Source organism: Chenopodium album, chromosome 2 (genome assembly GCF_948465745.1).
Source record: "Chenopodium album chromosome 2, dcCheAlbu1.1, whole genome shotgun sequence".
NCBI classification, from domain to species: domain Eukaryota; kingdom Viridiplantae; phylum Streptophyta; class Magnoliopsida; order Caryophyllales; family Amaranthaceae; genus Chenopodium; species Chenopodium album.
Window position 1 is genome coordinate 79,592,802 of NC_137835.1, and position 26,264 is coordinate 79,619,065.

The following is a 26,264-nucleotide window of genomic DNA, read 5'->3' on the forward strand; positions in this document are numbered from 1 at the left end:
CGTTTGACATTGTTGCGGTTTTCAGTTTTTTGGTTTTTTGTATTTTAAAAGTGTATGATATATGTCATATAATGAAATAAAAATTAGGCAAACTTATTAAAATCATGCTAATTTTGAAAACTGACAACTGAAAAGTGATAACACCTTTTTTTTGTTTCCTGTTTTTGGTTTTTTTGTTTTCAAAAAAACTGAAAACAAAAAACAATGCCAAACAAGCCCTAAATGATTAAATTTTTGCTTAAGTTATGTTAAAAGACAAAAGAATGGGGGTTTGTAATTAATTAAGGGTAGTGAATGTAATTAAGTGAGAAATTGAAAGAATTAAAGATTGTATTTTTACTTAAATATTGTAAAAAGACATGAGAATGGGAGATTAATTAAATTAATTATTGCCGTTATGAAGGTTAGTAATTAATTAAGGGTAGTAAATGTTATTTTAAGTGAGAAAATGAAAGAATTAAAGATTGTGGGAGTAAATTAATGAGAGTGGATGGTAGTCATGTTCATAATACAGTGGAGTATATGTAGATGAAGTAATGGGTTAGTGGAATAGTAAGCTTTATTTTTGCATTTGGGAAAGTAACAATTGCATGTAACAGGCGGCTTTAGTTACAAGTGTTTGTCTTGCTTTTTTAAGGCTCCTTTGAGTAACAGAATTGTTTATTGATCAACTTTATTGGGTTATGGCCTTATGGGGGAATTTCCCAAATTATTCGGTATAGAATCTAATTTGGTGTTAAATCCGATAAGTTTTGATGAGTTCTGATATGTAATATCTCGATAAATTTGTGAGTAATTCTTTATATTTTATAATGTAACTGAAAATAGTATAGTGTACCCGGGTGCACTCGGAAATAACATTAGATATATTTTAAAGAATATGGGCAAAAAAAAAGAACATGTTAGTGTTTGAAAAAGAACACGCCTATGTTTGACAAAAGAAAATGTTTGTGTTTGACAAGAACATGACATTACAAAGAACATAAAGTCTTTACAAAAAGAACATGTTATTTTTCATGGTTACTTGGGTGGTTGAACGTGTTTGAAAAAGAACATTATATTTGATAAAAAAGAACATGTCCGTGTTTGACAAAGATATAGGTGATCATTGGGTGGACCGGGCCAAGGTTAAAAAATCAGCTCACTTCTCGAGTCGAGCCAAGTTTTGGGCTGAAGTTTTTGTGCCCAAACCTGCCCAAAATGGTCCGACCGTGCGGGCTTTTCGGGTTGAGTAAAAAAAATCAACTAAAATGCATAAAAACGCAATCCCAAACCTGCCCAAAAATTTAAATTTACGGGCCAGGTCCGACCCGTTTTGGGGGCTAAAAAATTCTGCCCAAAACCCGTCCAAAATCAAGCCGGGTCAGTCTAATTTTGATCACCTCTAGCCAAAGAACATAAAGTCTTTACAAAAAGAACATGATAGTACAGTAAAGAACATGTCCTTTTTTCTAGTTACTCGGGTGATTGATATTTATTTATTTATTTACATACATTAAAGAACATATTGTATGATATAAAGAACATATAGTTCAAACTCAAAGAACATAATAATCAAATTTAATGAACATATTATGCTCACTTTCTTTATTAATATCTATAATATTCTTTTTTTCGCCCCATATTCTTTTAAATATACCTAATGTTCTTTCCGGGTGCACCATGCGCATGGTGCACCCGGAAGCAACAACCATACATTATAATGTAACCAAGAAGTAAAATCAATGAGATTTAAAGCGATTAGAACATTGTTGTACTTAGGCTTTATAAATAGGTACTGTAATAAATTGAAACTCTACAATAAAAGGGGTATTCCATATTATTTTGTACAATAAAAGGGGTATTTCATATTATTTTGTTTGATATATCGATTTATGTAAGTCTACGCCATAATGTAATTTAAAGCTATGTTAAACGATACGAGTATGTAAAAAAAAAAATTATACTCTTTCTATCTTTTTTACTTTTACATGTTACTACTACATCCGGTCCTAAATACTCACAACATTGGAATATTTTATATCTCATAAATAATATCCCAAAATTGCGAGTAATTTGGACCGGAGGTAGTATATATTATAACAGAAACTAAATATTTGTAGGAAGCTTAATATGTGAAGGAAATCTAACTTTCATAAATCTACTACTTACATACAAATTGAAAGCTAATAATCATACTATTCCCTTTAACCCATTGGAGAATCATCCAATGGGCCCAAAATGCCTCTTCAAAATTCATTTACAGTAAATTACAATAATTTCTTACTGTAATTTTCATTTTATTTCATGGAATAATAATCCAAAGACGCTATTGTTTTTTCTTTGCATTGGCTTGTAATTATCGATAGTTGTTACACCACCACCAATCCACCATAATGCCTTCACTTCACAACATCCTCTTGAATCTTGATCACTGACGTCAGCGACGTCCTCCACACTTCTAAAAACAATTAGCAAAACATTCTTTTGATTTTCTAAGTGCAAGAAAAACAAGAATAGTCAAATTTGCAATGCAGAAATCTTATCTTATATCTCCTTAATTCGTCACACCGCGAAACATTCAGGCACTCCTTTCTTCTAACACATTAATTAGTTATTACGAGTACTAAAAAGATGTTGATATTTTTATTTTTTTTTGGTGTTCCACCCGGTTCACCCTTTGGGCTAATCCAGATTCGGGGATCAGTTCTGGGTGGTTAGGTTCCAGTCCCCTCCCGATTGTTGTTACGGGGGATCGAACACGAGTCATCCCTACCAAGTGTAGTCTCAATCACCACTACACCAACAACCAATTGGTAAAGTTGTTGATATTTAATATACTCCCCTTTTTTTTTTTTTTAAATTTTTTATTTATGCACTATTCACATACTATTTTCTTTGACTTATTATTACTGGAGTATTTTTCTTTTTTACTATTATAAAATGAATAATGTCTCGACGATACTATTAAGATACAGAAGAAGTAATATGTATTATAAAATTTTTCCACCAATATACAACCTAATAATTTAACTTTTTGTGGGATGCGGAGTAAAAATCCATGAAAGTTGGTTTTGTTTTTTTTTTGTTTTTTTTGTTTTTTTTTTTTTTTTTTTAACTTATTCCAATCAATTTTTAAAATGACAAGTCTATTTGCGTTAGATTTTTTAACAATGATTAATTAGTTATATCGATTTTTTTTCTAAATAATTCACAAGGGAAATATATATTGATCAGTTGAATTTCAATCATAACCATAAAACAAAAATACTCGGATAATTTAATCGTTATAAATCAGTCTTAACCATTAAACAAAAATGTTGTCGGATCATTTAATCGTTATAAATCCATACACTTAAGTGATTAAATATTTTGTAGTATGAAATACTAGAATAGGGTCATAATTTGTTAGAGGACCAACTCAACCAAAAGCTTAAGTTGATAGTTGAGGCCCAGCAATATGTTTTATACTCTATCATAATCATTGATTTCATGAAAGTAAAGCTAATTAGCACATGAAATAACGTAATCTTGACTTGTAAGGGGATGGCCTAACATTAAACAACTGTCTATATGTAAATATGATTATAGACATGCATGATTAACGAAGACTCCCATGATATTAATCAGGTCAAATTTGGCAAGCCAACACAAAATTAATGAAATATTTGAAAATTTCATAACACGTAAAGATAATTAATAAACGAAGGGGTCATTATGTCCGTAATACCATGACCAAATTGACCATGGCATTAGTAAAGGGTAAAAGGCCAATACAAATTTGAAGATGGCAATTTAATAGTGGGTCCAAAATTGACCGTTGGAGCTGTGAATATTAAGAGCTAATTAACGGCAAATTATTATTATGTCACATCAAAAGAAGATTCATTTTTGGTTGGTGTATATTAAAGTGAAAATTACCTCATTTTTGTAAGTTGAAACTAATGACTTAAATGCTCTTCAGTTATGTAACTGTTTTCTCCAGCTACTATATGTTTGGTTCTTATGTCATTGATGACATTAGATAATTGGATGTACTTCGTATATAAGATTACGGACTCAAAATGAAATTAAAGAACAAAACATGTTCATTTTGGGTTTCTTGATTTTATAGTCAAAATTATTTAATGAAGTCAAAGTTTTTATCAAATTTGTATTGTGATTCATTCCAAGCTTGTATGCTAGCTAGGGCAGGTCCATGGATCAACCCAATAATTACACGAAAGTTGTGTTGAATGTCTAAGCTAAATTTCACTTATTTTATTGTGATTTGTTGTGCAATTTACATGTAATGTATCTTTACAATTAAAATGCGACAAATGCGACATAGATACAACATAAAATAACCCTACTTAAGTACGATACTCCGTACCCTATACTTCGTAGTAATGTGTTATGCTTCGGGTGGGTAACTTAATGTATATTGCAATTTTAATTTATTATGATCTCATATCAAAATTTTGTTTAAGATATTATCTCTCATATACTACGTACAACTTTTTTCTCCCTTCTTCACCCCATCTATTTTCAAGCGTTGACTTGTAAAGTTGTGCTAACTTAGGGCCTGTTTTGATTTTCTGAAAACAATCGAACTTAAGTGAACTGAACTGAACAGCTGAACTGAATAGAGTTGAAATGAACTTTTATGAGAGGATGAAATTAGAAGCTGAACTGAACTGATTGCAACCGAACTGTATTGAACTAAAATTAAGCTGAACAGAGTAGGCCCTTAACCTCTGAAAGGTGCTGGTTTCAACAGGGACCTTCATTTTACCTTAATAAAAACAACTTTTTTCCCCCCTATGAAAGCAATTTATCAATATGAAGATTGACTATTCCTTGTATTTTCAATGTAATATAAATAAAGACCCATAATAATGGGCAAATAAAATTATGTAAACACGATTTGATCTTAGATATACTAGGCACCCCAAAGATTAACTAGCTAAATTAGATGACAATTACAATATTCCTTATCAATATGTTGATTAGTTTACTATGCCAGTAGCCATTTTAATGATTGTATAGTTCTTCAATGTTATTATTTGATTTAATTTTTTTCATTGAATTGTTTGGTTTATTTCACTTCATATTTTTGTAGGGAATACTTCTTTTCTAAAACACAAAAGTTAACGAACGCTTCGAAATTATCAGATAAGAGAGATAAAAATAGAAATATTGAATAAAACTAAACATTAATTATTTCAACTGACGTGTGATTTTAACATACTCATACATATCAATTTTAGTATTATTATTAACGTAGTATATTTTAAGTTATTATCTAACACCCTCAAAACGCTGGTGAACAAAAGTCTAAAACCAAGATGGTGCCTACATTAAAAATCAGGACAGCTGATGTACTTACCCCACTCTCAAATTCAAATCTATGTACTCACTAAGTATGTGCACTAGTTCAATTATCAATAATTTCTACAAGCTATTCAATAGGCCATACATATTTGCTAATATCCAAACCCAATAGTAATAAAAATAATGGGTATGGTCCCATCAATCCAACTCATTTTTTTTAGCCACACAGCCCACATCCTAATCTTTTCACAATACAGCCAATTTAGACTTAATTAACAATCTCAAACAATTTATTAATATTTCCTTAAATTGCAATTAAAGTAAACCAATTAAAATGTACATGTAAAAGTATAGTCTTTCCTGATTATTATTATATGCAGAAAACATTATTAAAAAAACCCTTAACATTTGAAAACCAAAAATAAATATTATAGTTATGTATGGAACTCATCATCATTATAAGATGATTTCAAGAGAATGTAATCTTAGAATAAATGTCATATTTTCGTCCAAAAATTCGAAAACTTGTCATCTTAGTTGTTACCCACATGTCTGGGACTTGTATACAACTTACCTAAAATTATTAATAAAAACAAAAATGAAATATACAACAAACATATAATCTGAATATATACACTAAAAATGATTACATAGGCATCAATAATTAGCGCAGAATAATATGCTTAAAATTTGGATTAATAACTTTAGCATATATATAGTATAAACATGTAATTGTGGTTGGCATTCGGCTGAATACAATTATTTGACTTGTCTAAAAATCGGTCCAAGTGGGTTGCAACATCCATTCTAATTATAGAATACAATGAATATCATAATTTAACCTATGTAGTATGTCTTTTAAATATTTCATTTATTATAACAAATCCTTTTATGGATTGTGCATTTGTGCATGGAATATACTCGTAATTCAATCCACATCATCACAAATTCACAATTCACAATATTCAAGTTAGGATTGTATATTTCTTTTTATTTTAACTATGTATGTATGATACATGGTTTTAAAAAAAAAAACAAAAAATTAACAGTTTGATATGTATTTTCTGTGATGATTTGGGGTACAATCACACATAAATCGTGCAAGTATACAACGTAGTAATGATTTTATATATATATATTTTTTTAAAGGAGATGTAGGAATGAATTTAAAGCTTAGATTCTTTCCTATTCAATTTTAGAAGTGGTAAAGAGCTGTAGTTTGTAGAGTGATGGGTTTGATTCGGTCTATAGACTCTATACTCCCCTAATATAAAAATTCAACATACTATGTAATTAAACTTTCGCTTAAATTTCAATGCGCATCTTTAGAAATTAATATTTTCTATTGTGTATAAGTAAAAATTACGAAAATTAACATTAAGACGAATTCAAAACGATCGTATGCATCATTAGATATGATAAAAAGTTTTTTTTTTTTTTTTGAAACAAAGTTAATGTATTTTATTTTGAAAATTCACACATATAAATATTAAGTAATTATAACCTTTAGAATAAGTTACACATAAATAAGGAGGATTATTAACTTTACCACTAAAGATACTCAAATAAAAAATAAATCAATCTAGTTTTAGATATAGCTCAAATGTAGGTAAGAAAGAATACATTTAATTTGAAAAATAGTTTAGATTTAAATTGAATATAGACTAGGAGGAGCCAATTTAGTGATGCATTTTAAATAACAATTTTTATTTGGCCTCAAGTCTCTAGGATTGGATTCCTTAACGGCAAAGGCTATATAGGCAGGCAAAGACGCAAAACAAAAGTTAAAATATTGATTCACTTTTGTAAGTGTAATGTGGCATTATATTGGCCAAATAATGTGGTATACGTATACCATGATTTGGCTTTTAAGGGACTTATTAATTTTTGAAAGTTGCCAACATATTTAATTTAATTATACACCACGCCATATTTTCCCATGCATATGGGTTCAGACTGCTGCCCATGTATACAGTATACAATCTATACATGCATGTAGTTAGTACTTAGTAGTTATAATGACCAACTCATTTTCATCGAATTTTCAGGGATTGATTATTTAATTATAAATCAATAAAATTATTATCCTAAATAAGTAAGTTCATATCATACCATACGCATCAAACGATGTAAATCACAAAAAAAAAAAAAAAAAAAAAAAAGGGACAAGATTGTAGTTTGACCTCAAATTTTGATTTTTAAGAGTAAGATTTACTATGTAATTTTAAAATTTCAAATTATATTGTTTGAACAGTAGGGCTAATACTATTAGTTGTTAAGTGTATATCATAAGATTTTAATATTAATTTTTGTATGAAGTATTTCAACATACTAAGGGCCTGTTCTCACTGACTGAACTCAGCTGAACTGTACTGAACTGAACTGAGCTGAGCTGAACTGAACTGAAATGAATATTTTATAAGAGAAGGAAATTAGGAGCTGAACTGAACTGAACTGAACTGAGCTGAGCTGAACTGAACTGAACTGAACTGAGCTGAACTGAACTGAACTGAACTGAGCTGAATTGAGCTGAACTGAACTGAACTGAGCTGAACTGAACTGAACTGAACTGAACTGAATTTCAATGTAAGAGAACATGCCCTAACTGGCTTTATTTGACCATATGCGACCGATAACTTTATTTGAAAAACTAAAAAAATACTCTCGGATTAATTGAGTTGAGTATGTGATAAAATAAAGTTTTTTCACGAAGATATTAGGACAATTTTGGATAAAATTAAATAATTGCATCGAATCACCTAATACAAAATACTTGCTTGTAAGTATTACTCCCTCATTTTTCACAAATAATTGTTAAATTTATGATAGATTCACAGTTATGCAAGAAGAGATCAGAGAAAGTGTACAAGTAGAGTTGAAGGATCAATAAATTCTTCATCCCGAACTTGTTTTTATTAATGAATTAAAGCAAGTTTCTAAAAATTTATTATAATGTTCGATAAGTTTATGATTGTTTAATTAGAATCCAAAACAAAGTCATTCTCTTTTACAATAACCAACAAATCTAATTAAACAAATACATATTTTAAATTAGTATACTTCTACAACTCTAACCAAATTAGTCACCCAAATTGAACCTGTATTTCATTAGAGCCATGCAATTCAAATTTTAGAAAGAGAAAATTAAAGAAATTATAAACATTTATTTCATCCATTTTACTTGATCATCTTCATTACAATGCATATATCATGAAAGTTTAGTTTAGACGAGATGCATCGTAAAAGTCTCATGCTTTTTTCATTTTATGTTCCTCTTACACTCATTCCTAACCAATTTTTTCTCTTAAGAAAAAAAATAAATACATCATATATAGTATAAACTTTATACCTTCATTATTTTCTTACATTTTATCTATTATGATCTTTTAGTTTGCAAATATAAGTTAACATAATAATTTATATGCTAAGAAGATATACTTAAGATGGTAAGACCTCCTCCATGTTGTGATAAACTAAATGCGAGGAAGGGAGCTTGGGGTGAAGCTAAGGATGGTACTACATTCGCGTATGTATCAAAGCAGGGGACGACGAATTGGAGTTCTGTTCCAAGAAAAACAGGTAGTTGATGCTATGCTATTATCACATACATTGTTGTAATTTTGTGTTACATGCATGATCATGTATGTATTCATGTTACAATTTATATCTATTAGTGTATGAAAAGTTTGATTTAAATTAGTTTTGGTTGATGATTGTATGCAAAATTCTCTTTTTAAGGGACAAAAAGATGTGGGAAGAATTGTAGAATCAGGTGGAATAATAATAATTATACGAGGTCTGATCTACATGATGAGGGTTTCACTCAACAGGAAGAGGAGCTTATCATCAAGCTTCATGCTGCTGTTGGTAGCAGGTTACATACTTCGTCTCCCCCTTAGAAAGAATAATGCATTTTAAATCTGTTTTAGTATGATCTTGTTACTCAGTACTTCAGATTTTCTGCTTTTGGTAAGTGATCTATTCTTTGATCTGCTTTGATGCATAACTAGTTCTTGATCTCCAATTTCCTGATTGGCTAATAAATTTACATAGCTACATTGTTTGGTTAAACACGAGAAATGATTGACCCATCTCTAGGAATGGACTCAACCTTCATGTAAGATTTAAGTCTCATATAATGTATGTTGCATTTAGGTGGGGTTTAATAGCGCATCAGCTACCAGGAAGAACAGAAAATGACATAAAGAACCATTGGAATACCAAGTTAAGGAAGAAGCTAACTGAGATGGGGATTGATCCCATAACTCATAAACCATTTTCCCAAATCCTAGCTGATTATGGGAACATTGGCGGTGTTTCTAGGTCTTCTGACACCCCAAAGTATATCGGAACTTTCAGAAAGGATCTGAAGAAAGCTAGCAGTAACACATCTAGCCTTCCTAAACCAGATTCTTTTACTACACCTTCATACACTTTCCTCTCAAATTCACAAGTATCTCATAATAATATCTTACCTATGCAAAACAACTATGCTACAAATAGCAGTAACAGTCACTCCCTAGACCTTCTGTCTCAACTGCAAGCCATAAGCCTTGTCACTGAAGGACCAAATTCCGATACTAATGTACCAACCAATAACAGCAGCTATGATTTCTTAACCTTACCTTCACCTAAATCATCGTCGAATTCATCAACATCAGCTTGTTCTTCAGGATATAACAATGCAGGGGAAATGGCCAAGTCCCCCGAGTGTTTTAGTTGGCATGATTTTCTCCTAGAGGAGGCGTTCAAACCAGCTCAAAGTCAGGTACAAGAGCAAGAAGAGAATAATTTGGCAGAGTTTTTGTTGATTAATGACAATAGAGGGGTTGATTGTAAGGAAATCCAAGCTGGTTCTTCACCATTAATAGCTTCCTCGGATGCTTCATCATTTTTGGAGGCGATGCTGGATCAAGAAAACGACATGTTCTTGAGCTTTCCAGGGCTTATGGAAGAGCCATCATACTAAAAACTTGATTATAATACTTATTCCTTAAATAAGAATCCAGGAAATACTGATTGCTAATGACCTTTTCCTTTATGATTCATTGATGTCTTAGATGGAGAATATTATACAGGCCTTCAAATCCGATTAGTAAGGTCATCAACTCTGACCATTTACTTGTTAAACATTGCAAAAGTGTAACTTTAATTTTGTTCACCATTTATTATATGCCAATGCTATGTTTAGTTCTGTATCCTGTATGATCAACTTTGTTCACTTTACTGATTTTTATATTACTCAAACATGGTTAGAAGTTTCGAATATGTGTATATTTCCAAGTGTCAGATATGCTGAGTCTCAAAATAATTGACAAGGAGACCTGATCTCCAGAATCGGACGTTGATGTACTTCCTCCATGTGAACACAACATGAAACATATCATTCTAAAAGGCTTCTGCAGGTCTCTTTATGTTTCAGATACATTTAATTTTACTTATTTGCAAATTGTGTTTTAAATTCTCATCTCAAACCCATTTCAAGCACGCATCACATGTCTTTCTGTTCAAATCCCTGAAGATTTGTTATTTCATCTCTACATATATACATAATATGGATCAAGATTGGCATGATGGAGAGTTTCAAAAGGTCAAAAAAAAAAGATATTAGCTTGCTTGCTGCTGTATATTGGAGTAACTTATATTGTATTACTAGTGTAGAACTCAATAATCTGAATTATGTTTCAACTGTTATCTACATACCAATTTTTTCAATCAAACAATGTTCCATTGTATTGAACAATTGACCTTGGCTTCTCTGACCACCATTTAGGTGAGCAAATTATGTACAAAATATACTTTCACCTTAATTCTTTGTTAGGTGATTATAGATAACAAAGCTTAAAGAATAATTTACCAATGTCTTGGACTTGTTTCTTCCAAGTCCAGTTTTCTCAAATTTTCTTTCCTGCCAACCACTGGCTATAAAATTTTAATGCTTCTCTAGGCTTGTCTTCTGGCACCATATGCCCCGCGCCCTGTTTTGAAAGAGAATGCAGAATGATGGTCAGTAATCAGTAGCCAATTATGAGGACATATTTGTCATGTTTGAAGAACTTTCTGTTATATGCGTATTAGGATAAAAGAAATGACTCATACGAGTACAATTAATAAATAACTATTATGGTTATACAGCAAGGTTCTTATGGGCTGCTGACCTTAATAGTAAGAAAGGTGAGGTTCCTGTCATAACCTTGTGTAAACCTGAAAGTTGCAATCAGTAGGATGATTATTAAATGCACCATAATTCTCTGATATTTAGCTTTACCATTCTTAAGATTTTAGTAGAATGAATGTACCCAGCAACTTGTCCATTTGTAAACCATGGTCTCCACTCGTGGATGATTTTGTAACCAAGTGATCTTGTCCATGCTTCACTTCCAGTATATGGCACCACCATATCATGGTCTCCGCTACAAAATTCAGTTTAAAACAGAATTTATGGACTTGCACAAAGCTAAACTATAGACTTAGATATATGTAACTACTAAATGCTAACATACCTGTAAATGAGCACCCGCAGGCCCATAGAAATAAGCCTCTTATGATAGATAATCATGCTCCCAACATCACGATGATATGTGAGGCGGTCTGTACAAGAATCCCATCTGCCAGTCTCACTTTCCTGATGCAAAATTACCAGGGAATAATCAAACTGTCAATGAATTTGCTTGTTTTCTATGTGGCTTTACCAAGAACAGATCAAAGGTGCTTATCCTACCTCTGCAGCATGCATTGCTTTCCTGACCGCCTTATTGTTAAGCCACAGGATGGGAGCCATATCACTCTGATAAAGTTATGAAGTGGAAGTGAGTCCTTAACATAAACAGAGTTGAGAACTCTACTGTGACAGTAAATTTGGGACTGCAATACCAGTAATTGATCGAATCTTAAGGGCCAGTTCGGTATATCTCACTGTCAGTTTCTAGTTTATGGATACTCAAAAGTTAGTCATGTTGATCTTTAGAACTGACTACATACTTAATTTGAAGCTACTTTTTCTGATTTTTGGAACTTCTTTCCTGTTTGTAGCTAAAATTTCGAGCTGTAAAAGATAACAAGTAAAGCATTGATCTAAAATTTAAAGGATCATTATAAACTCTTTATGCATTCATTAATGCAGGACTGATAGTCGTGATAGACGACGAGTAATGACAATTTGAACCGGAACAAGGGAATTAGTAAAAAATTTATACTAACTTTTACTTACATGACATAAAGTACTAACGTTGCTGATAACTTGTGACCAAATTGAACTAATTTTATGATCTGTAAACTTTCTCTGGACAGGAAGACGCCTCTCATTGTGTCCAAATTTGCCAAAGCTTCTTGACGATTTCATATTAGCATTATCAAGATCTTCGTCATCAATGCAGGTATAGCATTGATACCCTTCATCATAATAAAAATCATAGCATTGTTCCAAGATGTTATAAAGATTCACATTTTCAGTGACCTATTGTTTATCAAAAGGCAAAGAAAGTCAGCAATCTTTCTGTAAAAGAACATAAACTTTCATTTTAAAAGAGCTGAAATCAATTACATCATCAAACTTGTCGAGTTTGCTTTGACATGTTTCGCTTGATGGTGTTAAATAGCTGCCATGACATACATCGACAATTTCCTGCAGGAATGCAGATATTTGAGCTAAAAACTGGGGCTTAATCAGTTAGATTACTACTTTGTGAACAACTGTATGTCAAGATTACCTGATATAGATCATCTGAGATCAAGCCCATTCCATGAGCAAAAGGAACAGCAGCGTTCCCATCAAAGTACTTATCAGTAACGCCATTTCCTATCATATAGCCCTGTGTATAGAGGAAATATTGTTACTGTAATCTCTTAATCCATCCGTTCCAAAATCTAACTCTGTACTTACATATACTATTATAGAATGTCCGGAAGATAATATTAAGGTGCATACCTTTAAGTTAATGATAGGCCTTGAGCCTAAGTCAAGTCCTACAAAAAATCAACCATGAGACTGGAAACAAATAATACATCACCCTCTCCTTTCTAAGGATAAAATGTACTCTATGAAATCTACTAGATACCTTTCATTATTTCAAGTGCAAGAGTTGGTATAAAAATACCAGCATATGATTCTCCGGCGATGAAAAATGGGTTGTTAAGGCGCTCTGGAAACATCTTAAACCACTATATTGCAGCATATCAAATTTCATAAAAATAACATGGAATTAGTTTCTGTAGAGCTTAAACATCTACTGCAATATAAGTTCACAAGTTACACTAATTACTGCGTACTTAACAGTTAACAAGGGGCGAAATTTCCATATAGCATCCTAACATAAGTTTTAACTGAAGTTTGCACATTGAAAAGGTATCTACTATATAGGACAGTTTAACATTTTTTTAATTATACATTGACGAGCAAATAAGTACCTTAAGCAGAAAAATGAGTGTATTTTTTGCAGTCTTTAAGTCCCCAGTTATGTAATCACTTGTGTTCCTTGAGAAAGAAAAGCCAGTACCTACTGGTGAATCCAAGTAGATAATGTTGGACACCTGCTAAAACAGACTAGTTAATTAGCATAAACAGTATAAATTATGAGATTATAATGGAGTAGTAATTTAATAATGAACTCATCAATAATTGTTCAAAGTTAGTCTGAAGTTTGTAGAAAAGTTGTAGGATTAGACCTTAGACCAGCTATATGGATTAGGATGCAGCTTTGGCAAGTCTTCAGAACTAATTGGGCTGGAGGCCTCGAAATTGAATGGGCCTATGTACATTTTCAACCGCAATTAAATAACGATTCCAACATAAAATCAAGGTACTCACATCAAATACGCCAATACATGCACCCTTTTGACTTTCATGTTTGACGACACATAAATTTGATCATTAAACAGTGAAAGTAGGTGACAAGCGACAAGTTACAATTAAATTTCCCGCCATAAATTATTTTTATTGTGAATTGGAAAACAAATGACCATTGTTGTTCTTTAGAAATACTGGGTGTAAACCGACACCTCATAACACATTGTATATCCGCCAGTGCCATAAAGTTAAGATTTTTAACATTCGGACAATAAAGTACTATATCGAAAAAGTAGGGGTAAAAAGAGTTACCATGCTCATAAACTAAGCCCCCTAAGCTTGAACATCCAGGTCCACCATTAAGCCACAAAACAACAGGATCTTTTGCAGGATTTCTTTCTGATTCCACAAAATAGTAGAACATGTGTTTCGCGTTATGTTCATCAATTGGCACATACCTTGAACATCACCAACATGTAACAACAATAACAATTCACAAATTAAAAACAAAAAATCATATCCATTTTCACTCAACAATAATGAAAATATACAAAGTCAAAAATCATGTTGGGTAAGAGTTGATCATAGGACGTATTTGGCTAGGCTACACATTATAAGAAGATATTCCATGCCCGCTTAATAGATCACCCCAAAAATATTCGATTCAGACCCCGAAATCAGCCTTTAAGCTGTAATTAATCAAGCCAAAAATTGGCTGGCAGGTCGGGTTGATTTGATCAGCTCTACAATTGATCTATCCATTGTACATACTAAACAAAATCAGAAAGATAAAAAAGAATAATGTAACGCTTACCCAGAGTAGTGCTTAGAAGGGAAGCTGCCACTAAAACCTGGCAAATGTGTAACAAGTGAACTTTGAGGTGCGGCTTTAATCAGCGTAAACCAAAGTATGACATGAATAATTAGTGTTGCTACTGTAACAACATGACAATTGCTAGACATCCTGAATTAATTTTCTTTATAAAACGATACAATTACTACTATAAGGTCTATAACATTGACCTTTTTATGGTTTCTCTTATTTCATGAACTTATAATCTTCATACAAAACAGTATGCTAAATGATTGGAATAAGGGTGTAACTTGTATGAAATAAACACTGCATATTCAACTGCAATCTGTATCTACCCAGAAAATCATCAAGTATACAAAGATAAAATAATGGACAATGACATTATCTGATAAGATCTTCAATTTCCAAAAATCTGAAATTTTATTGATATCATCTTGCATGATTTAACTCAATAATTATGATTATAGACAAATTATTTTCTTTAATTAAAATCATTTTCCTATATAAAGAAATATATAAAACCTTGTCAAGCCCCATCAAATGAGCTGTTTCTGTTTTCCCTCCCTCTATTGTTTACACTGAATTGCACGCCACCTAATTAGCAGAATAAACTGCATGATCAATTTGTTGTTTTACATTGTAAAGTTGCAATTTATAGTAATATATCTTGACAGTTGATAACTCGATATTGTTAGTCACACAATAAACATACAGTTTCATGCTTTTGAGCTATTGGCCTCAGACTCGTCTATTTTTGTGACATACTGATATTACATACAGCTAAATATGTACACCTCAGCTCTAACCTTGTCTTGTTAATTGTCTTTTGGCACAATATGCAATATGCCCAGCACCCTGCATAACAGGGCTTGCAGAATGATCTGTATGCAACGACGGTGCATAATCATTTGCTTGATATTGTGTCAACTGATCTAGCTTGGTACATATGACAGGTGAAAGAGTATGAGGATTATCCATACTCTTAAGGTAGTATAAGATCAGAGTTGGCCTTATCAGTAAAAATAAAGTCGGAAGTTCTAGCCTTCTAGGCATAACTTTATGTAAATCTGAATACTGCAAGTCTGTCAACTGATCAAATTTGGTGCATATGAGGTAAAAGGGACTATGAAGATAAACCATACTCTTAAGGTAACACAGAGTATAAGATCAGAGTTGGCCTTATCAGTAAAAAAAGGCCGGAAGTTCTAGGAATAACATTATGAAAACTGCAAGTCTGAAATCAATGTCAATAATCGGATGCACCATATTCAATGGATTTAAGCATTACCATCTTTACCCATCAACCTGGCCTTTGTTCGTCGATGATTTCATTTAGTGATATTGCCTATGCTTCCCTTAATCACTCCCTGGCCTGTATACGGATCACCATATCATGATCGTCACTACAAAATTCAAGGTAAAACATTGATCATCAGTATACATAGAACATTACTTCTGAGAGACTAAAACTTGTCAATGCATCAAATCAGTTACTTAAATAGGGTAATTCACCTTTTTGTTGAACTTCTAGCAGAAATTTAACGTTCTGCTATGTGCTTAATCACCTTAGCTAGGTGACATAACTCTAGCTGAGCACCTGCAGACCCGAAGATATGAGCCTCTTATGGTACTTTATCATGCTCCCTATCACTACTTTGATATGTATTGCGGTCTGTACAAAATTTTCATCTGCCATACATTCCTAAAATACAGGAGTTCTCAATGAAATATGATCATTATTCCAAATGCCTTTACTAAAAAATTTTGGTCATAGAAGCCTAAGATCGGTTTATATACTCCATCACTGACTCGTTCATTGTCGAGCCACCCTAAAATTGGAGCCAGGTTATCAACACAAATATTGACTTAATGAGGCCTATATGCAAACAGAGTCAAGCATGCCAATAAGATAGATATAGTGAACCAAAATTTTATAATTGTAAGGACTATTATTAAATAACACCCTATGTACAAGATGTTTATAATGCATTACTCAAGATGGCAAATGGGTTGTTCAGATTGGGACCGGTCATTATTCGAGGTGATGAGTCATTCGATTCAATTTAGGGCTTGATTCGTATCCAACACATCACATCTGAATTCTGAAACATAACCCTAATTCAATATACTCACTTAACATTCTTAGCTCCGAAATTTGAATCTTTTACCTCTCGATAAAAAATATTCTTAGCAGGCATACAATTGATTAAACAAACTGAGAAATCAATATTATCATGTTATTCCTGCCAAACCCAGAAATCATACAATTCCAATTCATCACTTTTTCTCTGCGGCATTTCGTCGAGCACTTTACGTGCAAAATACACAGCTACAGCATAAAAAACCATGTTCAACCTGAAAACAAAATTTAAAAAACCATGAATGTGAAAAGGAATAACACGATTTTCCCAAAAGATGACAAGGCCTCACTGTCGGATGAAAAGGCATCTAAAGAAAGATCCATCTAGACAGTGACGGATCTTGGTCGAAAATATTAAAAGCTCCGAAATTTGAATCTTTTACCTCTCGATAAAAAATAATCAATATGCCTCAATAATTTATAAGATAATATAGGTCATTTAAGTACATTTACTAATCAATTACAATAATTTATAAGATGATGTAGATAAACAAGATGAATTAGTGTGCACTAATTATCGAAGTTAATCATTATAGCTTTATTAGTCGGTAATTAAGTAGTACTGTATGAGGAGCATAATATTGATTACCGACATGCGCAAGTTTAATAAAGGCTTATGTATCAGTGCTTCAATTCTAATGGAACTTGATCTTTTCTGAAAATTATTATTAGTTGTTGTTATGATTATTTTTTATTCAATAAATGACCACATTCACTAATATTCAAAGTGGAGTATAATCTCTTTGTTGTCCCTTTGCTAACAGTGGAAATTATAAAGTCGTTTAATTTGCTACTCACTTTGCTAAAAGTGGAAAATAAAGTCCTATATCTTGTATATATAATGGAATTATTTAAGTATTTCTCGATTCTAAGGATTTCTAACCTTTTAAAAAAAAACTTGATTAATCTTTAAGGGCCGGGTGTTCTTGGAGAATTTTAAGAGAAAAGAAGTAATTTTTTAAGATATAATGAGTGATCCTTTGGGGTGTAAACTTACATGCACTAGTAGAAAAAATGTTATTTGTAACCGGCGAAATTGACTTTTTGTAACTGGCATTGTTGGTTGCGAATGCCACCGTTACACTAGTGAAAACTATTTGTAACTGGCTAATGTTAGTTACTAATAATGTACTATTCGTAACTAACCTAAACTAACGCCAGTTACTACTAGTCTATTTTCCAAGCTAGAAAACATACTATTTGTAACTAGCCTTAGGTTACGTCAGTTACGAATAGGTTATTATTTGTAACTTGCATAACCTAACGCCAGTTACAAATAGTATTTTTTATTTTAAAAAAAATCTATTAGTAACTAGCACTAGATTATGCCAGTTACTAATAAATGCATTTTTTTTAATAAATATTTGATTCAAATACAACAAGCTTGGTAGTATACCATACCGAACGACCCTTTGTCAAATGTGGTAAAACCTGTAACAATTCAACTAACATAACACGTACTCCAAATAATTCCCTGTAACTAGACTTCACCTAGACTTCACCTACAACATACAATACAACAAAATAAACTATACTTTCAACAAAACAATTAAAACTTGAAAAAAAAATAAAATTATTAATTTAAAATTTAGGAATGTAATAACAATAACCAGTAGGTAAAATAAAAGTAGATATACAGAAATGTGTTGTGGAGTATATTGTTTTATTAAGCTATATGCGAATACTCATAACATCAACAAGAAAGCTAGCTTAGTCTTTCAACTAAAAAATTAAGTCTAAATAACTGAGACAAACTATGATCGAATCATATTCATCTCAATAAACAAACTTCATCCAGTTAGGTGAGGGGAAAGTACTCCATCACTTGATGTCTAAAGATGGTATAAGAAATAACCTCCCAGTGTTGACTTAGTGAAGCTACAAGTTTGTTCTGCAAAGTAATTTCCTTAGTAGGGAAGCCTATTGACGAGATCTTGTTGACCAAATGTTGAGTTGCGAGAAAAAGGTCCTGGCACAAAGAACATAATGAAATGAAAAACATTCAGCATAGGGAAAAAGTAATAAGATGATTAGCAGTAGCACACCTTAAGGTAGTTGCGGGGATTAAGATCGACATCTAGAGGCATTAAGAAGGTTGTGTTGAAAGGGGTACATAAGTTTGGTATAAGGTCCCTTGCAGTAGTTCCATCAAGGGTATGTATTGGACAAGTTGGTAGACTATTGAGAGCATTCCGCAAATAAGAAGCTAGAGTTATAAAGTGAGGAGATGAGACGGATTATGGTTGTGAAATGAAGTATAACCTGGTGCATGACATCCAATATCTTGTTATTAATAGGTGGCCTCAATATGCCCCTGATGTAAAATTTATAGCATTAGATTCAAGAGTTGTAATGTAAGTGGTAGTAAGTAAAACTTATAGCATTAGATTTGAGAGTTGTAATGCTAGTAAAACTTATAGTATTATTATATACTTTTACAATACTTGTAGCTAACTACCTTTAGGAGAATAGGGGTGAACGAGGCCTCCGGCAACTCCAGAAGCGCCACCAGCAATGCCAACATCATAAAAAAATGCCAACTTGCACTTTCAACTCCACACATGATTTACATTAAGTAAGCCCTGTTCTTGACAAAATAGAAATTGATGTTTCTCACAAACTGATACATCACACAGCTTTGGCATATTCCTTTTTTTTTTTTTTTTTTTTTTTTTTTTTTTTTTTGTAGAAAACAGGAAATACAAGCATGAGATTATTATAATTATATGCAAAGATTAACTCACAAACTGAACTATATATGATCTTCATAGTCTGAGAAACATGTTGCCCTCAATATCTGCCACCATCTAGCACCTAATTTACTCATTATAATAAGCATTAAAAAAAACTTGAACTCGCAGCACAACTTGGAACAAAATCGCACACAAACAGCAATAACTATTAACTCGGACTAAAACTGACACAGTTGCGGAAAACAGTCCAGTTTAATAGCAAAAGAACTCAAAAAAATCTGAAATTTTGTAGGCAGAAAGTAGACAAAATTTCACCCAATTTCAAAAAAAGAATCACCTAAAAAGACCTCGTAACAAAGGAGAACGAGCCTTCTGAAGTTAACCAAGCAAACTGATCCTCCGAGAACAAGTGCGACTAATCAATAACTTTAAGGAGTTATGAATGCAATAAAATATCAAAATTTAAACCCTCAGATTTTAATCCCATGAATTTCAGACACAACAATTTTGCCAATCTTATTAATAATTCATCATCTAAACCCTCAACCTCAATTTTCAATTCACAACTCTCATTCTCTTGAAATTAACATCAACACAATCGAACGAAAATTTTACGATAATACATAAAATTAAATGAACAATATCACATAATTATTATCAGCAAACAAGATTCAATTAAAATATTAGGGCTATTATTGAATTAAGAAAGGGAAAATTACAAGAACCCTAATTCGAAAAATTACATACCTTTAAACCTCGATCTAGAACCACTTTTTCTGTACCCAAATTCGAAAAAAAAAAAAAAAAAATTCTGATTGAAGAAGTTACGGAAGAAGTAAGAGGAAGAAGCTGTAGAAGAAAAACTATAGGAGGAACAAGCTGCGCAAGAAGTCGGAGCCATAGGGGAAAAAAAAAATATCAAGTCCTTACTTCATATATATGACATTGTATTTGTAACTGGTCTTTGACTCTTTGTAGTCAGTTACAAAATATTCGGTCAAAATTTCTTTGACTTAATATTTGTAACTGGCGTTTGTAATGTAGTTACAAAATTTTTGGTCAAAGTTTCTTTGACTTAATATTACTTTTTAAAAAAAAAAAATTTAATGAAAAATTAATGAAATTAAGAGAAGATATAAAACTAGAAACTTTCCTTCAAAAAAAAAAGTAAACTAGAAACTTAATATTTGTTGGTTTAAAAAAAACAAAAATTATTGTTAGACTTATTATTTATAACCAGCGTTTGTAAGCTAGTTACAAAATTTTTACTTTGACTTATTATTTGTAACTGGCGTTTGTAAGCTAGTTACAAATGTTTTGGTCAACTTTTCTTTGACTTGTTATTTGTAACTGGCGTTTCTAAGCTAGTTACAAATGTTTTGGTCAACTTTTTTTGAATTAAAATTTGTAACTGGCGTTTATAAGCTAGTTACAAACGCTTTGGTAAAACTTTCTTTGACTAAGTATTTTTAACTGGCGTTTGTAAGCTAGTTACAAGTTTTTTAGTCAAATTTTTTGTGACTGAACATTTGTAACTGACATTTATTTAGTCAGTTACTAATAAAATTTCAATTAAAGATACACCACATATTAGTAACTGACATTTACTACGTTGGTTACTAATGTCATGGAATTTGTAACTGGCATTATCTTAGTCGGTTACTACTGATGCTTCTGTAACAAGCATAATATACGCCAGTTACTAATAGGGCGTTACAAATAGCATTTTTTCTACTAGTGATTCAAAAGGAACACATACCTCAAAACTTTGATAAAAATCCCCTAAAGCTGATCCCAAATTCGAACAAACCAAAGCAACAATTAATGGAGTGCGATGCAGCGACAGAGAAGGAAGAGAGGTGAAGGAGAAGGAGGAGCAGTGAAGGGGTGAAGGAGGAGCAGTACGTGAAGGGGGAGCGAACTACAGTAGTGTTAGTTTTTTTTATTTTTGCGAATTCTGAGTATGTAATAGCTACCTTTTTTTTTTGTTTTTTTTTTTACCTTTAATCAAAATTTAAATGAAAATTACCTTTCAAAAAAAAAAAAATGTAATGAAAAATAAATAAAATTAAGAGAAACTAGAAAACTAGAAACTTACCTTCAAAAAAAAAAAAAAAAGTAAACTAGAAACTTAATATTTGTTGGTTTAAAAAAAACAAAAATTATTGTTAGACTTATTATTTATAACCAGCGTTTGTAATCTAGTTACAAAATTTTTATTTTGACTTATTATTTGTAACTGGCGTTTGTAAGCTAGTTACAAATGTTTTGGTCAACTTTTCTTTGACTTGTTATTTGTAATCGGCGTTTCTAAGCTAGTTACAAATGTTTTGGTCAACTTTTTTTGACTTAATATTTGTAACTGGCGTTTATAAGCTAGTTACAAACGCTTTGGTCAAACTTTCTTTGACTAAGTATTTGTAACTGGCGTTTGTAAGCTAGTTACAAGTTTTTTAGTCAAATTTTTTGTGACTGAACATTTGTAACTGGCATTTATTTAGTCAGTTATTAATAAAACTTCAAATAAAGATACACCACATATTAGTAACTGACATTTACTACGTTGATTACTAATGTCATGGAATTTGTAACTGGCATTATCTTAGTCGGTTACTACTGATGCTTCTATAACTAGCATAATACACGCCAGTTACTAATAGGGCGTTACAAATAGCATTTTTTCTACTAGTGATGAACTCATTTTACACCTTTTGAAACTCGATTTTCATTATTAATAACAATGCACTTGAAATCAATAAAAAATTATATATGTAGCATATTAAATAAGCTAAAAGTGAACTACTCGGTTTTAAAGCTAAGGAGAATTAGAGAATTTGTACCATATAAGTTCAATGGACAACTCCATCTTTACACGATTTTTATGTAGTTCTTTAAAGTTGTAGACGCACTCTGATCTTTACAAGCATGTGTGTATGAGATTTAGGGCCTGTTCTCATTGACTGAACTCAGCTGAAGTGAACTGAATTGAGCTGAGCTCAACTGAACTGAACTGAACTGAGCTGAACTGAACTGAACTGAACTGAAATGAATATTTTATAAGAGAAGGAAATTAGGAGATGAGCTGAACTGAACTGAACTGAACTGAACTGAACTGAAATGAATTGAACTGAACTGAATTTCAACGTAAGAGAACAGGCCCTTAGGCTATATTATAATTATTGTAACTTTATTGTTTTATTTTATTTTTTTTCATTTCATGGACTGGGTCATAATTATCAAGCCATTTAGATAAATAAGAAAGAGAGAGGTATAAATGGCCCAAAAACGAATTTTAAATACCTTCAAGTTAGGGGAATTGAACTCAAGGCCCGCCAACCACGAGTGAGAATGTCTTCATTATAGAGTTATAAAATCAACTCAAGTATATCTATTACCATTACATTTACTAGTAGTTTTTATCTCAAAATACAAGCTTTGAGAATGGGGCAAACAGACCTCCCTTGGCTCCACCCTTGATTAGAGATATTAATGGTCATTGTTAGGTCAACTGTAACCGATGTTTCAAAACTGATAGAGGAAGTTAGATTAGACCAGGGTGAAAAGAAGAGTCTATGTCAAAATATGATTTGAATCGATATTTCATCATGACATTCATGAGTGATTCAACTTGAGAGTGTAAAATCTTATGTACTAACTATAATTCATCCCAACAAACCCTATAATCAATATTTCTTAAATTCTAGGATCCGAGATTAATGTTAAAAAATGTCATTTTACCTACTTGCATTAGAATTTTCAAACACTGATGATTCTAAGGTAGTCTTATGATCGACTTTTGACTACCACAATTTTTTTTTAAAATGGAAGGTTGAGATTATTTTTTTTTTTTTAATTTGTAATTTTAATTAAAAATATTTTTTAATTATTTAAATATATTTTTATCTTCCAAAAATTATTCTTTAATATTTTTAATTAAAATTACTAATTAAAATAAATCAAAAATAATAATCTCAACCATCCATTTTAAAAAATTGTGGTAGCTAAAAGTCATAAGACGAAAAAAAATAAATCTACACGTGTTTTAAATTGTTTTTCCCGCTAATATTTCGATCTTACATTTGTCACAACAACATAAGTCACCTTCTTATCATTTGCTAGGAGCCTAGGATAACTCATGTGTCGGTAACATTGCATTTTGGTTGAGAAAATAATGATGTTCCACATCAACAGAGGGGACCTTCCACCAGAGTCATTCGAGGCCTGGCCCTCCATAAATTATTTTAATTAATTAATAAATAAAATAAAATAACTTATATTTACTTATAAAATATTGGAACATAGTGATTAGATTTGATCAAGAGATTAAATATTGAATTTCGGTCTTTCTAATTATGTATTCGGCCAAAATCCGCCACTGCACGTCAAGACAAATGAGTATTATTAAATATACAAATATTATTTGGCATAGATTTTTATTTTTATTTTATTTTCAACTTTTTTCTTCTATAAATAGGTTTTGGTTTGTGTTGATTAGCATCACCAAACATACACTATCCTAATCTTAAAGGCTATAGCTCTTTTACAAAATATATATCATCAATATGAAGCAGGCAATTTTTCTGGTGCTCTTGCTTGTTTTGGCAGCAGGTTCTTTCTCCTCCCTTGAAAATTTAATAGTTTTACCTAGTACTCGTATATTCTAGCTCCACAATATATATTTTTCCTTTGAAAAAATAGATTTAATTATTATCCAATACAAAATTAAGGGCTATGATATTTTGGATCAAAGAGGAAACAATAGTGCTTTAATTTCTCATACTACTACGTAACAATTTTATTGTTATTAGTATAAACGTAACTCTCAGTCTCTCATGGTATATTTTCTGAAAATACCATGCGCTTTATACTATCCTTGTTTGAATAACAATAGTATATGTACCTCACTATAGTGACGTACTATGTTATTAAAGGTCACAAACTCACAAATAAAAACGAAGACAAAAAAATTGCAAAGAGTATTTGATAACGTGGACTAATTCATTGATTTCACATAAAATTCGACTCATTATCAAAGCTATTATATCGCATGTATTAATTAGCGGGATTTGTAGTTTGTTGTGCAAATGATGTGATTATATTAGATTATTAGGCCTTAGTATGTACATACGATCCTTACATATTAAACTTTTTTTTTAAACCCTTATTAAACTTTATTGTGACTATAATAGAGGAAGTTATTCTTTAGAGTAAACTATAAATTTTTTTTATAGCCGTTCTTCATTAAATAGGTTGATTTAATTTATATTTAAAAAAAAAAAAGTTTGATTTGTAGTTTAATTCTAACCCCTTCTTTATATTCTCATTCATCTCCAATGAATTATAAAGAGTATTAGAATATTAAGTCTCTATATTAAAGATAGTTGTCTAGTTCAAACTTTCAAAGACTCTATCATACCTCAAAAAGCAACTTCTATTATCTTATCTAAAACATTATCTCTATCCATCTCTAGAAAGTCACATACCACACACAAACACAAAAAAAAAAAAAAAAAAAAAAAAAGGTTTTGTTTTGATTTCTTGTTTTGAATGTCAACTTTTTATAATGGTACAACATGTCATAGAAATTCAATTTAATGGTTAAAATTATGTGGTAATAACATAAAAGCTATGATAATGATAATAGTATGATACAATCATTAATTGAGAATATGTATAATTTTTAATTGTTTTAATTAGTTAATTATAATAAAAAAGAATTTAATTTCTGTCTATCACTACTCTAATCTGACTTATTTTTGTTCAATTTCTCCTTTATAATTGGGGAAAAAAATAGAGGTTGCGCCAAAAATAGCGGAAGCAAGGACATGTACTACTCCTAGTCACACATTCAAAGGAATATGCGTTAGCAGCAGGAATTGTGAATCAAATTGCAATTCTGAGAGATTTCCTAGTGGAAGTTGTCAAGGCTTTCGTAGAAGATGCATGTGCAGCAGGCCTTGTGAATAATAATTCACAAGTCATGTTATCGTCCATTCATCTACGTACGTTAAGTTGCAGTTGTTGTCGTTGCATTAAGAGTTTTCCTCGTGAGGATAGTCTATTAATGTTTCCTTTTCTTTTCTTGCTCCTTATGTTTACAAGAAAAAGTACGTTGATGTAAAAAAAAAAAAAAATTAAGGCTTGGTACTCGTAAAAGATATATTGCTTGAAGGCTACTAGCCGGCCTATTGTGTGTAATAATATGGACGGTTTTGTATCTTTGTATTTGTACTTTTAATATCATGTCATCACTTATATTTACGTATATATAAATAATACTTGATCTATTATTGATAAAGATTGTATCTTACAACTGAGATCATTGTGAGATAAATCTTAATTAGGGGGACACTGAGGGTGAGAATTTTATTACACTTCGTTCTCCACCCTTTGATTGCTATATATTTTTTTTTATAAACAGAGGTAGTATTGGAAGACTTTTCAACGGCTACATTAAAAATGTAGCCATTGTAACTACTTTCAATCTCAACCGTTTAAATATTAATGATTAATCTTGTCCATTCATATATTCGACTTCCA

The 26,264-nt window shown here is 31.4% G+C and overlaps 2 protein-coding genes and 1 long non-coding RNA gene across 13 annotated transcripts; 2 read left to right on the forward strand and 1 right to left on the reverse strand.

Moving 5' to 3' along the window:
• The first annotated feature begins 8,735 nt into the window (after positions 1 to 8,735).
• Positions 8,736 to 10,335, forward strand: LOC145589152 (uncharacterized). Its single transcript, XM_081645707.1, has 3 exons — positions 8,736 to 8,871; positions 9,031 to 9,166; positions 9,448 to 10,335. The coding sequence occupies exons 1-3, from the start codon at positions 8,736 to 8,738 to the stop codon at positions 10,259 to 10,261; spliced, it is 1,086 nt and encodes a 361-aa protein (XP_081501833.1). The 3' UTR covers positions 10,262 to 10,335.
• A 586-nt stretch (positions 10,336 to 10,921) lies between these two features.
• LOC145602254 (serine carboxypeptidase-like 20) lies at positions 10,922 to 20,743 on the reverse strand. Of its 11 annotated transcripts, none has more exons than XM_081658463.1 (21): positions 20,472 to 20,743; positions 19,776 to 19,845; positions 19,490 to 19,613; positions 19,077 to 19,345; positions 18,887 to 19,000; positions 16,404 to 16,488; positions 16,180 to 16,294; positions 14,892 to 14,928; positions 14,390 to 14,535; positions 13,957 to 14,039; positions 13,699 to 13,821; positions 13,350 to 13,452; positions 13,220 to 13,257; positions 13,002 to 13,103; positions 12,836 to 12,916; positions 12,503 to 12,748; positions 12,014 to 12,079; positions 11,796 to 11,917; positions 11,592 to 11,705; positions 11,451 to 11,496; positions 10,922 to 11,270 (listed from the first exon to the last, which is right to left on the reverse strand). In XM_081658463.1, exons 7-21 carry the CDS (start codon positions 16,190 to 16,192, stop codon positions 11,187 to 11,189), a joined length of 1,404 nt encoding a protein of 467 aa, XP_081514589.1. In that variant the 5' UTR covers positions 16,193 to 16,294; positions 16,404 to 16,488; positions 18,887 to 19,000; positions 19,077 to 19,345; positions 19,490 to 19,613; positions 19,776 to 19,845; positions 20,472 to 20,743; the 3' UTR covers positions 10,922 to 11,186. The 11 variants fall into 11 exon arrangements, with proteins under 11 accessions (XP_081514589.1, XP_081514580.1, XP_081514571.1 ...); XM_081658454.1 differs by having other exon boundaries at positions 19,490 to 19,618; XM_081658445.1 differs by lacking the exon at positions 19,776 to 19,845.
• Positions 20,744 to 24,052: 3,309 nt separating this feature from the next.
• Positions 24,053 to 25,943, forward strand: LOC145602322 (uncharacterized). Its single transcript, XR_014104533.1, has 2 exons — positions 24,053 to 24,332; positions 25,519 to 25,943. It is a non-coding gene; the product is annotated as an uncharacterized LOC145602322 (long non-coding RNA).
• The last annotated feature ends 321 nt before the right edge of the window (positions 25,944 to 26,264 follow it).